Source organism: Arvicanthis niloticus, chromosome 7 (genome assembly GCF_011762505.2).
Source record: "Arvicanthis niloticus isolate mArvNil1 chromosome 7, mArvNil1.pat.X, whole genome shotgun sequence".
Classification (NCBI taxonomy): domain Eukaryota; kingdom Metazoa; phylum Chordata; class Mammalia; order Rodentia; family Muridae; genus Arvicanthis; species Arvicanthis niloticus.
This window is the reverse complement of record NC_047664.1, coordinates 42,140,447-42,152,767: the sequence shown is the minus strand read 5'-3', so window position 1 is coordinate 42,152,767 and position 12,321 is coordinate 42,140,447. Positions and strand designations below refer to the sequence as shown.

The following is a 12,321-nucleotide window of genomic DNA, read 5'->3' as shown; positions in this document are numbered from 1 at the left end:
CTAACACAGTTTTGCATCTATTCGCTTATGTGGATATTCATGACAACAGAGGGCAGTGTCCCTGAAGGCAGGATCTTATTTTGGTTCGAAAATCCCTTCTTTGGGTTAATGGGGAATGAATTAATGCTTCTTGAGTGAATGAATGAATGAATGATGAACGCATCCTGTACCTGAACTCCTCCACGACCATAAAGATTCTCACTCTAGTTCGGCCAACTATTTTTCTGCTCTTGAACTCAGTTATTTCCATAAATTCCTCAAAAGCTTAATTACAGTGCATGGCATTTTTAGACCGCAGAGAAAATGAGAACTTGTTTGCTTCCTCAAGCACTGAATGAAAGACTTGGCACTCCGTGGGCTTGCTTGTTTCTGGCAATTCCTTTTGGGTTCTATAGCCATCAGGGAACAAAAGCATTCCCCAACCGTAGATGAACCAGGATGCTTGTCCCCCAGAGGCTGTGATTTAATGCAATCCATCATGTAGGTGACCTTGTTGCACAGTAGCCCTCAAAAGAGGAAGCCCACCTCGGAAAGGATGCTGGCTATTCTTCCTCAAGGGCTGGCTAGTGATGGCTTGGCAAAGAAGCCCCAGGGATAAAAGAAAACCTGCTTCTTAAAAATTAAGTTCTTCATGTCTCATTCTTGAGTTTTCTACTCAGAGGCCACTTTCAAGGGAAGAGAGAGAGTCACAGGGTCAGTGAGGGCTTGTGATACAGAAACAATGTAAGTATTGGAAAGACCACCTGTTAGGAACTAGGTGAGCCTTTCTCCCAACTGTCTTTGCATGTCAGCATTGTCCACCAGAGGAACAATGAGTTGTGAAATAGGTTGCTTTCTGGGTTTCATGCTGGAAACCATTGATTTAGCCAACTGACCTACTCAATAGCCCCTCACCTTGCTCAGTTTATTTGTAGACTGTGTGGATTCAGAAGTCATCCTTCTTCTGGCCATTCATTCCAGCTGTCAGTGACAGTTCTGACAGAACTGAGGCTCCTTGCTTCCCAAAGACAAAGAAAGCAGCAGGGGATTTCCCACCAGGAGTTCTAGGAGCTTAGAGCTGAGGAGCTCCAGAAAAGGCATATGGGGACATGTGCTATTAGTGTGGTTTATGAGTGTGGCTTGTGTCTCAGAAATGCTCTAGTTCTGACAGAAAACAGCTGTCTCCCCCATGGATTTCTCACCATGCAGGGAGAACGAAGGGACCTGGTCTCCTGTGCAAACAAGTAGAACTTATTTACAGTCTGGGCAAGAGGTGCAAGGGGCACAGCTTCTCTTGGAACCCATAGCAGAATGTGAGCTCTTATTCCTGCAATTTATCTTGGAAAAAACAACCCAGGTGAGCATCACCCACCATTACAGTTTAAACAGGGAGCAAGGTCCCATCAGCCTAGAGCTCTCGAACAGAAAAGAACAGAACAGACTGGAGCACCAAGAGGGGGTAAGGAGACTCTGCCTCCTGATCACATCCCCATGGAAGATACTTAGCAGACCTGCAGCACAAACAATATCCATGCTACCTGATGCCACTTTGACAGGTGGTCACCTTTGGGATCCAGAGGGCTTCTCACTTGCAAAGAGAAATCACTTCACACAACTGTCACAACCAAAGAGTTTTCCTTCTTACTCAATGGAAGCTGCTTCCTTATAACAGGAAAAGAGACTGAGAGGAACCTCACTGGCTTTTTGGAAAGCCCATTTGGTGACCTTAAGCAGGACTCATAAGCAGTTGTAGTCCTCTGAACCTCGGTCAACTTCTGTTGTATCTCCCCAGCAGGGATTTGTGGAGATTTAATGACCCAGTGATGCAGATTACCCAGCACACCCTGGTCTCTCGTGGTCAGCACTGTACAAGCCCTAGCTTTCTAGCTTCAACAAGATTCTCACCCAGAGAGGCCTGCTGTGGTCTCAGCACAGCACCCTTCAAGGGTTTAGCACCCTTCAAACACTATGAGGCAGGGCCCAGCCTGGTTACCATCTATTAGACGATAAGGCTGCAGGTGTGCCAGATAAAACACTTATCCACAGTGTCATTCATGCTTAACTTGTCTGAGATAATGAATACAGTCACTGTGGAGTAGGAGGGGCAAAATATAACCAGAGAGACACCTAGCAGCATGGGGCTGAGGGACTGAGTGCTGAAGACGATGTCAGCATGGTTTCACGGAGGCTGTGGATGCAGCTCAGGCATGGAGGACACAGCTGAGAAGAGCAGAGGGGAGTTCTTGAATGACAGCTAAGCTGGCTCATCTGTGAACCACACTGCTGTTGCCAATAGTGTGAGCAGGGCAGAGAAGGGAGGCAGAGACAGACTCATTCACCACTGAATCCCACCACATGTCATAGGGCGGTCAGGGAACTTCTCCAAAGGGCCCTGAGGGCTTTGCTCAGTACCGGGTACAGTGGCATACCTCAGACATATGCAGAGAAGTAACAGAGCAGTAGTTAACAGATGAATACAAGCCTGGGCATCACCTGTTGCTGGGTTCTGCAAGGAGAGACCCTAGTATAAGAGGTCCAACCCCACGGCTGAGGATATTTGGGGTCGAGGCTGGTAATGAGGTCATCTACTATGTAACTCTACACACTAGCAACACCAGACTGAATGACACCTGCCTGGGAGGCCATGGTGCAAGGGAGCTCCCATTAGTAGAGGGTGAGGCTTAGAGACCCCATCATGACCATGCTGCCCTCTTAGCTTGACTACCTATAACTTGCCTCCCTGTGTGTTCCTTTTTTGCCTTTGTCTCTAGCCTGCATCTTTGGGGAACTGTAAGCAAAAATATTGGAGTACAGGAGGTCAAATCAATAAAGAAAGGAGGTCTGGAATGCCCCGTAGAGAGAGGCTCAGTTGCAGAACCAAGGACTGCTGTGTGCACCTAAGGCACCTAATGGGGAGGCTGCAGTGTAGCATTCAGACTGCAGTGCCTGGAGTCAGAGTTGGGAGGTGATTCTGCTCTTTCCAGGGCCCATTATCAGGAGGTTTTGGCTTGCTTGTCATTTCCTAGACTTAGAGTCTCTGTGGAGATCAGTCCCAGGAGAGAAACATTCTCAGGCTTTGGAGCCTTAAGTTGTCTGAAGGCCAGTTATTCTGAGTAAAGAGACTAGAAGGCATACATGAGACCCATGGTCTGCCCACTGCACTTTAGCAGATGAAATGGCAGGACCACACCAGCTCTCTCCCATTTTATGCTTCCATTTTATGGAAAATTGCCTTTTTTAAAAAAATGAGTTTCCTGGAATAAAGACATACCTGCACTTTGCAATAAGCCACCCTGTTTCCTGCTGCTGGAAATCACTTTTGCCAGCAGGTCTCGCAATCACCGTACCCTCTAAAGAGAGCAGCTTCTGAGTCAGGGCATCCTAAGGACAATAGAACAATGCATTAGCACAATCTGGCTCTGTGAGCAGATGCATTACAGACCTTAATACTTGCTGTTTAACCTGGAGGAAGGCCTGTGCCTCCATGTCCACCCAAACAAAGGAGGGCTAAACCCGGGGCCCCTGAGTTAGGAGTACCTCAGCTGAAGTGCTCCAGGATGACTTTAAATGTACATGCCGCCTGTCTGAAGGTTAAAGTTCTCATGATCAATGATGAGTCATGGCACAGTCAGCAAAGCACTATGAACATGAGAACCTGAGTTTGATCCCCTAAAATCTCTGCAAAAGAAACTTGGGTACAGTGACAAACACCTGTAACCTCAGGGCTGGGGAGGCAGAAACTGGAGGTTCCCAGAAACGATCTAGCCAGCCAGTCTAACCCATTTGGTGAGTAAGAGAGTGTGTCTCAAAATAACCAGGTAGAGGGAGAATCAAGAAGACAATGTCAACTTCTAGCCTACAAACAGATGCACACATAAACATGTATACACACATGCATATACACTCACATACAGAGTTCTCATAATTACCACTGGTGTGCTGTAGCTGGTCTGTTCCCTCCAGATGTGAAGAGAATTTCAGGTATCAGAGAGAAGTTCCTTGGAGGTCTAATGGAAATGCAGAAGTGTTGAGAGTTGATGAGTGACCAAGACAGAAGAAACAGACAGCTGTGACATGAAAAGCTTTGACCTCTGGCTGTTTCTTCACCTGGATTTCTTGGGTTTATAACTTTGGTGGCCCTGTAGAGACAGCCAAGCAATAGGTGCTTCTAGGAAAGCCTCATCCCCGAACCTTAGTTTCCTGGCTTTTAAAGTGAGAATGGAGATGAGAATGTCTTATCCCCTGACATCCTTTGTTCCCAGTCCCTGTGTGTGTGGCAGGAGAAGTCAGTGGTTGTTGGAACAGTCTAATGAAAGAATAGAAATGGTGGAATGATCTTGAGTAATCCACAAACCAAGCTTCCAGTCCCCAGCCCAGGTCTACGTGGTGGCTTTGGTCCTTTCATGTCCTATATGGACCACAGAGCACCCTGATCTTGCCAGCATGGATTCTATAGGTTTCCTCCCAGCACTCATACAGACCCAACCCATATCCAATAGGGTAGTGATTATGTCTGACTATTCATAAACATGTCTGTTCAGCCAAGACAGAGAGATGTAGTGGCTGATCTTTCAGCTGATGGTGTATGTGACTAGTGGTGTCCCTATGAGTGCCCAGTGGCAGGTGTCAGTACTCCAGTCTCTGACTATAGCTGCTGAGAGAGTCCTCTTCCACTCACAGACAACATACCTCAGCCTCCTATGGCCAAGACAGCCGCTCCATGCTCTTCTTACACTGCCTTACTGAGAGAGAACAGCCCATAGCATCTTTAAGAAAATATGAATCACTTCCCATCATCACACAGTCTTTGAACAAGAGGCTACTGCCTCCCCCCAAAGGCATCCTCTCTGATTCTGGCATCATCCTTTGTTGCAGAGGCCATATGAAATTCACTCAGCCACACCCATTGATGAGATCCTCAGCATGTTCAAGGTGGAACGTGTCCACTACTCTTCCACGTGGTGTGAGGGAATGGTGACCCTGCTGAAGAAGGTAAGAGGTCGGGCGGCTGTGTGGAAGGCTAGTGCACTAACACCCAGTAATAAATGCTACCGATCACAAAGATCACAAAGCCCAGCACAGTGTGGCAGTGTGTGACAGCCTGGCCCAGGTTCTTCCCAGTTTACTTCAAGTTCCTATTAAACAGAAATACCTACTGCATGTGGCTACTGGTGATAGGAACTACTGCTAGCAGAATGTATGCCCTGGTCCTGACCACTCCATATGTAGAGTTAAGATGTTTCTTCAATGACAGTGACAGTACCAACAAGAAGGGTGTCACATTCCTCTCTAGAACATGCCAGGTCAATCTTGTGGGGCCTCACCCTGGCCCTGTGATGAAAATGGGAGACTCCTCTTGCTCTCAGGAGACAACAGCCAATCTCAGTTCTCCTGGCCATTGGCCATTCCCTTTAGGTGGCAGCCCCAGGGGTGAGCCCTGTTCTGTTGTGTTTATCCCAGTGGTCTTTGCATCTCATAACTAGAGTTTTTAAAGACAGTATAGGAGCTGAGGAGACGGCTCATTTGGCAAAGTGCTTACTTTGCCAGCATGGCAGCCTGAGTTTGAACCCACAACACCTGCCCAAAAGTCTGAGTTCAGCAGTATGCCACATTTGGAAGGCAGAGACAGGAGGATCCCTGAGGCTTACTGGTCAATCTAGCTAAATCCATGAGCTCCAGGTTCAGTGAGAAACCCTACCCCTAAACATAAGATGAGGAGCAATTGAGGAAGACATGAAAACCCCTGTTCCACATACTCATCATACAGGGTCATGCAGACACATCTACACATACGCACACACATCTACACACATGCATGCACATATACACGCATGCATGCACATATACACATACGCACACACATCTACACATACGCACACACATCTACACGCATGCATGCACATATACATATATGCATGCACATCTACACATATGCACACACATCTACACATATGCATGCACAAAAAGAGAAAATGCAGTGTTGACCTAGAGCTATGCTTTTTAAATTAATTAATTAATTAATTAATTAATTAATTAATTTAGTGTGTATGAGTACTTTGTTTGCATGTATGTATGTGTATCACATACATGGCCTGGTTCCTGTGGAGGTTTTCGAGCTACCATGAGAGTCTTGGGACCCAAATCTTGGGTCTTGTGCACAGATATCCAGTGCCCTTAACCATTGAGACAACTCGCCAGCCCCTCTGTAACTGTCTTTACACTCTAACTCCATTGGCAGGAAACTGGCCTTCAAGAGAAGTTAAAAGTGGACCACTCAGCTAGGATGCAGAGGTCACCTTGTAACTAGCGGGGGAAATTCCATTTCACTCTTGTGAAACCAAGTCAGACGTCCTCTGATGAGGCAGCCAGCCCGTTCTTTCTAATCAAAGCTTTCGTGAACATCAGAGAGAGGCTGCTTATCAGAGGGCTGAAAACTTAGTCTCTCCCCAAGAGCAGCTTGACCTTAGAGAAAAGAGTTGACCTTGAAGTCCCTCCCTTGCTATAGCAGTACTTTTAGCATTCCAGTGAGAACCCAGATGGGGCAGGCTACTGCCAGGCATAGCATGTAAGGACACCCTAAGTATTGAGTGAGGTGACATGTTCCAAGTCCATGCTCATCCTTACGGGATGTACCATTCCCAGCATGCCTTTGCCCTCTGACTGCAGTTGCTGACCAAGGACCCCGAGAGCCGCCTGTCCAGCCTTCGTGACATCCAGAGCATGACCTACCTGGCTGACATGAACTGGGATGCAGTGTTCGAGAAGACACTGATGCCTGGCTTTGTGCCCAATGTGAGTCATACCACCCACTTCAATGGGTCCCCTCCTGGTATTAAGCCTGACCCCTGTCACTGACTGGTTAACTTCCTGAAGGTCATCAAAGTAAGGCACCAACAGATTTACAGTTTACTGAGATCCAGGGTGGGTGGACCAGACTTCCAAGGTGTGGAGGCATGAGCTGCTGAATGTCCCTGGCCTCTCCTGGCCCTCTGAACAGGGGTCAAGGACTGTGTTAGTGCAGATGATGGTTGGACACAGGGAGCCTACCATCCCTTGGGAGCTCATCCCCACTGGACTAGAAGGCACCAGAGGTCCTTGGTTTGCTACTGTCACACAAGTGTGAGTGTATAGGTCCTCAGAGCCAGCAGGGTTGAGTGTGAGCTCTGTACTGGCATTGTTCTTCGAGTCTCTCTTGTGTTAGCTACTAGAAGCTTCACACCAGTCAGAGAGTGGATCTTGTTAACATTCTGAGTGAGGTTAAATAGCTTTCCCAAGATGGCCTGGGATGAAGCCAGCAGATGTTGAACTCAGACAAGAGAGGATCCAGGGCCTGCATTTGAGTGGATGAATGAATGGATGACAGGCCACTCAGGAGAGACACGAGCCCGAGTTCAAGCTTTTCCTTGGGAGAGGGCAAACGCTGGAGTCAAATTTGCACACCAGGTAAGGAATTCATAGCCAAGCTTAGGAAGTCAATGATGATAGAAGCAGCCAGGGTCCATGGGACTCACAATAGAACTCACCATAGAGAAGAGAGATCAATGTGTGTATGGGTGCCACTGAGGGGCAAGGAGCAGCCACAAATGTCCTCCTCCATTTTCTCATGTCAGCCTCATTACCCTCATCTTATAGTCATGGAAAGTGAGCCTCGTGAAGGTTTCATGACTTGTGTTGGAAGAGCCAGGATTTGTCACAGTTCTAATCTGGAGAACCCCATCTGCCTCCTACTCTCTGGTTATATCAATACTCACCAGTTTTGAGACACTGTGACAGCCTGGCCAGATTGCTGTAATCAGTAGACTCTAGCTTGTGACTTAGGTTTGAAGCTGGCAGTCCTGTAGCAGTACCCAGACTGTGGTACCCAGACTGTGACACAACTGAGGAAATACTTGTTCTTAAAGGGACAGATATTGAAAGCTTAGCGGTGAATCCTAGCAGCCTTTGAGACTGTGCATCTCACACAAGGGTGGACACAGGGCATAGGTTATGTGTAATACGGAGTTAACCAACTGAGGTGAGTGTACAGAGGCCCGGCTGCCTGTCTCTGAGACTGTACCTGGCCTGGATTCTCTTAACTAGGAGCCTCACAGGCCAGGGACATAGAAAACAGAAAGGACTACAGTAATGTCTAGAAGTCATAGGGTAGTTCTTTGGAATATGGGCTTTCCCATCACCCCAAGTTCCTATAAGTGGGGATGCCTGCCCTGGACGAGAGAATGGCAATGCTGGTTCTCTGTGTGGCTGCAGAGCTGTTGATGCCATAGTCACAGGGCTGTGTGGCTGTTGGATGGGTCATCAAGATGCCAGCCATTTAAGATCAGGAACCCTGATATGAGGGCCTAGGCCTATAAGTCAGGGTGGCTGGAGCCGCAGGCCTCTAACAGAGCCTGTCTTGAGAGTAAACAGCTCCAGCTGTGGAAAGGAACTAGTAACCAGCAGATGGTTATCAGGAACTGGGCAGATGTTGATCAGAAATGTTGTTTAGGTAGAGGCCGGAAGCTCTCTGTGAGTCTGTGGCCAGCTAGTGCTACATAATAAGACTCTGTCTCTGCCAAGGCTATCTCAAAAGTTCATTAATTAAACTTTAGATTAAAGTATAAAAAATAATAAGAAAAACAATGACATGTGATTGTGTCTATAATGAAATAATTAGTAAAAATAAAACACAATTGCACGTATAAACAGTCACAGGATTTAGAACAGTGCTTCCCAAACTGTGGGTTGTGACTCCATTGGGGGTAAAATGACCCTTTCACAGGGGTCACCTTAGACCATCAGAAAACACAGATACTTACATTACAGTTCATAGCCATTGTAAAATTACAGTTATGAAGTAGCAATGAAAACAGTTGTATGGCTGGGGTTCACTACAGCAAGAGAAAAGGTCGAAATGAAAGGGTCGAAACATTAGGAAGTTTGAGGACCACTGATTTAGACTCAGGGAGTTAACAGAGCGTGGTCGCCCAGCTGGGGCTGTGTCTCTGAAGGAATAGTGTGTGTGGTGAGGCAGCATGGATTCTATTATCAGAGAGAAACCTGAGGCGTCCCAGGATGACAGCTAACGGTTGTCAAATATGAAGATGCCTGGGCTATGCAGAGGATGTACAGCCAGTCATGAACCAAATAACCACAAAATGTGTTTTTCTTTCTGCTTCCCTTCAGAAAGGGAGACTGAACTGTGACCCCACATTTGAACTTGAAGAGATGATTCTAGAATCCAAGCCGCTTCACAAAAAAAAGAAGAGGTTGGCCAAGCATAGGTCCAGAGACAGCACAAAGGACAGCTGTCCACTGGTGAGCCCTCAGGGGAAGGTTCTGTGGGGAAGGAGGGAGGTGTGAAGGACGGATCCCTTTTATTCAAAGGTGCACTTGAGCCCACAGCCTTCCCTTTCCTCCCTCTGTGTCCCTAGGGAAGTAGTGCCAGGGCCCCAATAGATGCCAATCCCATAGACCCTCACACTCTTTATATAAAATGGTGTCATACTGGGTATAAAATTCAGGCACATCCTTCATATGTTTCAAATTTCTTTGGGATTACTTCCATTACTTGACACAGCACAAATGCCGTGTACGCATAAGTGGTGGCCATTGCTGTTCATCACAGAACTCACCAGCACAGCCCAACTGCAAAGTTCACAAGTAAGACGTGCTGGATGATGACACTTACCTGGGGCTCTGGGAGACGGGGGAGGTTAATGGTGGATTGCATGTCACTCCATTCGTATTGTGGATTTTGTGTAGTGTCCAGTGCACTTCAAATCTTACGTTTTGCTTTATGGAACCTTCTTGAATTTCTTTGTTTCTCAACATTTTCAGATTGCAGTTGGTTGGATCTGCGGTCACAGAGAGCTGACTGTACTATTTTTTTGGAAGCAAATGAAATGCCTCTAGCACATGAATGATCTCTTATAATGCAGATATATGCAAGGATGACTGAAAAGGGAATACCCACACTCCTACCATCCACACTGAGAACCCCAGGGATGATACAAGGCATCCCAGTCCCTGTGCACATTTTAGGAAGGGTCTATCCTGCAGGGACCCCCATAGACTGCACTGTGATGGCCCATCACAGTGTGGAATGCGTGATAGCATGAGCTTGAAGCAGCTGGTCACATTGTGTCTACAGTCAGGACACACAGAGAGGAAGGCTGATGACCGGCTCCTTCTCTCTCTCTCTCTCTTTTTTTTTATCCATTTTGGTACCCCAAGCCCATGAGATGGTGCCACCCACATGTAGAGAGGGTCTTCCCATCTCAGTTAATCCAGTTTAAAATCTCCCTCACAGGTAAACCCAGAAGTTTGTCTCCTGGGTTGTTCTAGATCCTGTCATGTCGTCCTATCCTATCACTGGCTGGCTGTCCTCACATAGGCATCTGAGTATTGAACAACAACATTAATCAGAACTCTGGGGATCTGAGACTCTTGCTTGACTTTTTCTCAGCCAATGAAAGAAGCATCACCTACACCGTCATGTAAAACTCCAGTCCCAACCTGGGTCAACCATACCCTGCTAACTCCCCTACTTCTCATTCTGTGGAGGGTTTACGTGTGCACGCTGACCTTTGAACTAATTATGTCATCACGCATCTCTCATGTCACTAACCATTACACCATCTCAGCTCTTCTAGCCTCCCTAGGATTGCCTGGCTGGCAATTCCATCCTTCCATCTTTCCCTCCAACTTCCTGTGGCCTGTCTCTGGGTCTCTGACTCTGTGCTCTATGTGCAAAGACACCTACCTATCACTGGCTTCAGCCCCTACAACATTCCATCCTGCCTGACCTTAACTTGATTATACCTGCAAAGATCTGGTCTCAGATCAGGCCATATTAAGACACTATGAACATATACTCTTTGGGGACAAAACTCAGTCTATAACAGCCTATAAAATACAGGTTTTTAAAAGTTCACAGTTACCATAACATAAAGACGAACATGACCTCTGATGCAAGAAAAGAGCTCACTTTATTACTCTAATTTAAAAATAAATGAAACCATCTTGCCAGCCCCTGGAAGCATCACAGGCCAGTAACCCCAGTAATCCCAGTAATCCCAGAGGTTCATGGAGCATCATGTGCCATCTATATGCAGCTTCTGGGGGATGTCCCTAAGACATTCTCATTCTGGAAGGAGGGCTTGGCTTTAATGTCTTGATCTGAGCATCTTCTCCATGCCCTGAAGCAGGCTTGAACATAAGGGAGCCCGAACTCAGAAGCAATGTTTGTCTGCAGACACAATTGCTGGACCCAGCCACTGAGCTTGTCTCTAAGTCCTGAGTGGCCACAATTCCCATTTAACTAGTCACCCTTAGTGTCCCTCTGCCACATCCCCCTGTCCAGTGCTTTTCCATTTAGACCTCTCTCTCTGTGCTCTTTGACAGAACGGACACCTGCAGCAGTGTTTGGAGACAGTCCGGAAGGAGTTCATCATATTCAACCGAGACAAGTAAGTTTGGCTTGCTACACCCACATAGAACCTGGCTCCCAGGACCAAGGATCCCAGCAGAAGTGCAGTCACCCCTGGGCTCTGTCACTTCTGGGTTGAGCCTATCCTCAAGGACTAAGGGTCCCAGGAGAAGGTGGCCCACCCCTACCGACAGTGATTGCAGCCCTGGTGCTGGAAGGGAGGGCACAGTGGAACAATGCCCAAGCCCTGGAGGGAAGGATGCTTCTAGATTTGGAATTAGGATCTAGGTTCTAATGCTTAAAAGAAGTAGGCTCTGCTGGAGGTGTAGAAGAGTGTGGGAGCCCTCAGGAGCCCTTGAGGCAAAGCCCTTAGCCACTCTGAGCTTCTTTGTCAGGATAGCAAAGTGAGAATTGCTCCCTAGGATATAGTCTGTGGTGCAGAGCCCAGCAGAAAAGGATGTTTAGCAGAAAAGTGACAGCTGCCATTGTTGTTGCAAGGGATGCAGTGTGTAGGAACCTCTGCCACCAAGGCAGGTAAGGTACGGGATGACACAGGTCTGGGAATATCTCCCTAGGGTCTGCCCATCTGCAGGTGCTCTAATTTCCCACCATCAGCCAGTGAAACAGTAAGAAAGAGCCTGTCAGAAGTCCAGCAGCTGTAGACAATGTATCATCCATGGAGGTGGGGGTTAGTGGTGAGCACAGGGCATAAGCAGGGAAGGACCAGACTTCTGGATCCCTAGCAACACCAACCAGAGCAGCAGCCTCTTCAAAGTACGAGACCAAGCTGGGGAAAATAAACTCAGGGGTCCCGAAACAGCAGGAGGGAATTTCCTGTAAAGATAAAAGTGGCTCTGACTGCTCTCAAAGTTTCCCTAAGGAGTCAGGACCTGTGTCAACTACATTTGGGTCTTCATCACAGGAAACTGAAGCAT

At 47.3% G+C, this 12,321-nt stretch overlaps 1 protein-coding gene across 3 annotated transcripts in view; it reads left to right on the top strand.

Moving 5' to 3' along the window:
* Stk32b (serine/threonine kinase 32B) overlaps positions 1 to 12,321 on the top strand; it is a 238,377-nt gene that overhangs the window by 218,770 nt on the left and 7,286 nt on the right. For all 3 annotated transcript variants that reach the window (XM_076938409.1, XM_034508828.2, XM_076938410.1), the window contains exons 8-11: positions 4,855 to 4,971; positions 6,646 to 6,771; positions 9,142 to 9,273; positions 11,362 to 11,426. In XM_076938409.1, coding sequence (XP_076794524.1) covers positions 4,855 to 4,971; positions 6,646 to 6,771; positions 9,142 to 9,273; positions 11,362 to 11,426 — 440 coding nt within the window. The remainder of the gene's footprint in view (positions 1 to 4,854; positions 4,972 to 6,645; positions 6,772 to 9,141; positions 9,274 to 11,361; positions 11,427 to 12,321) is intronic.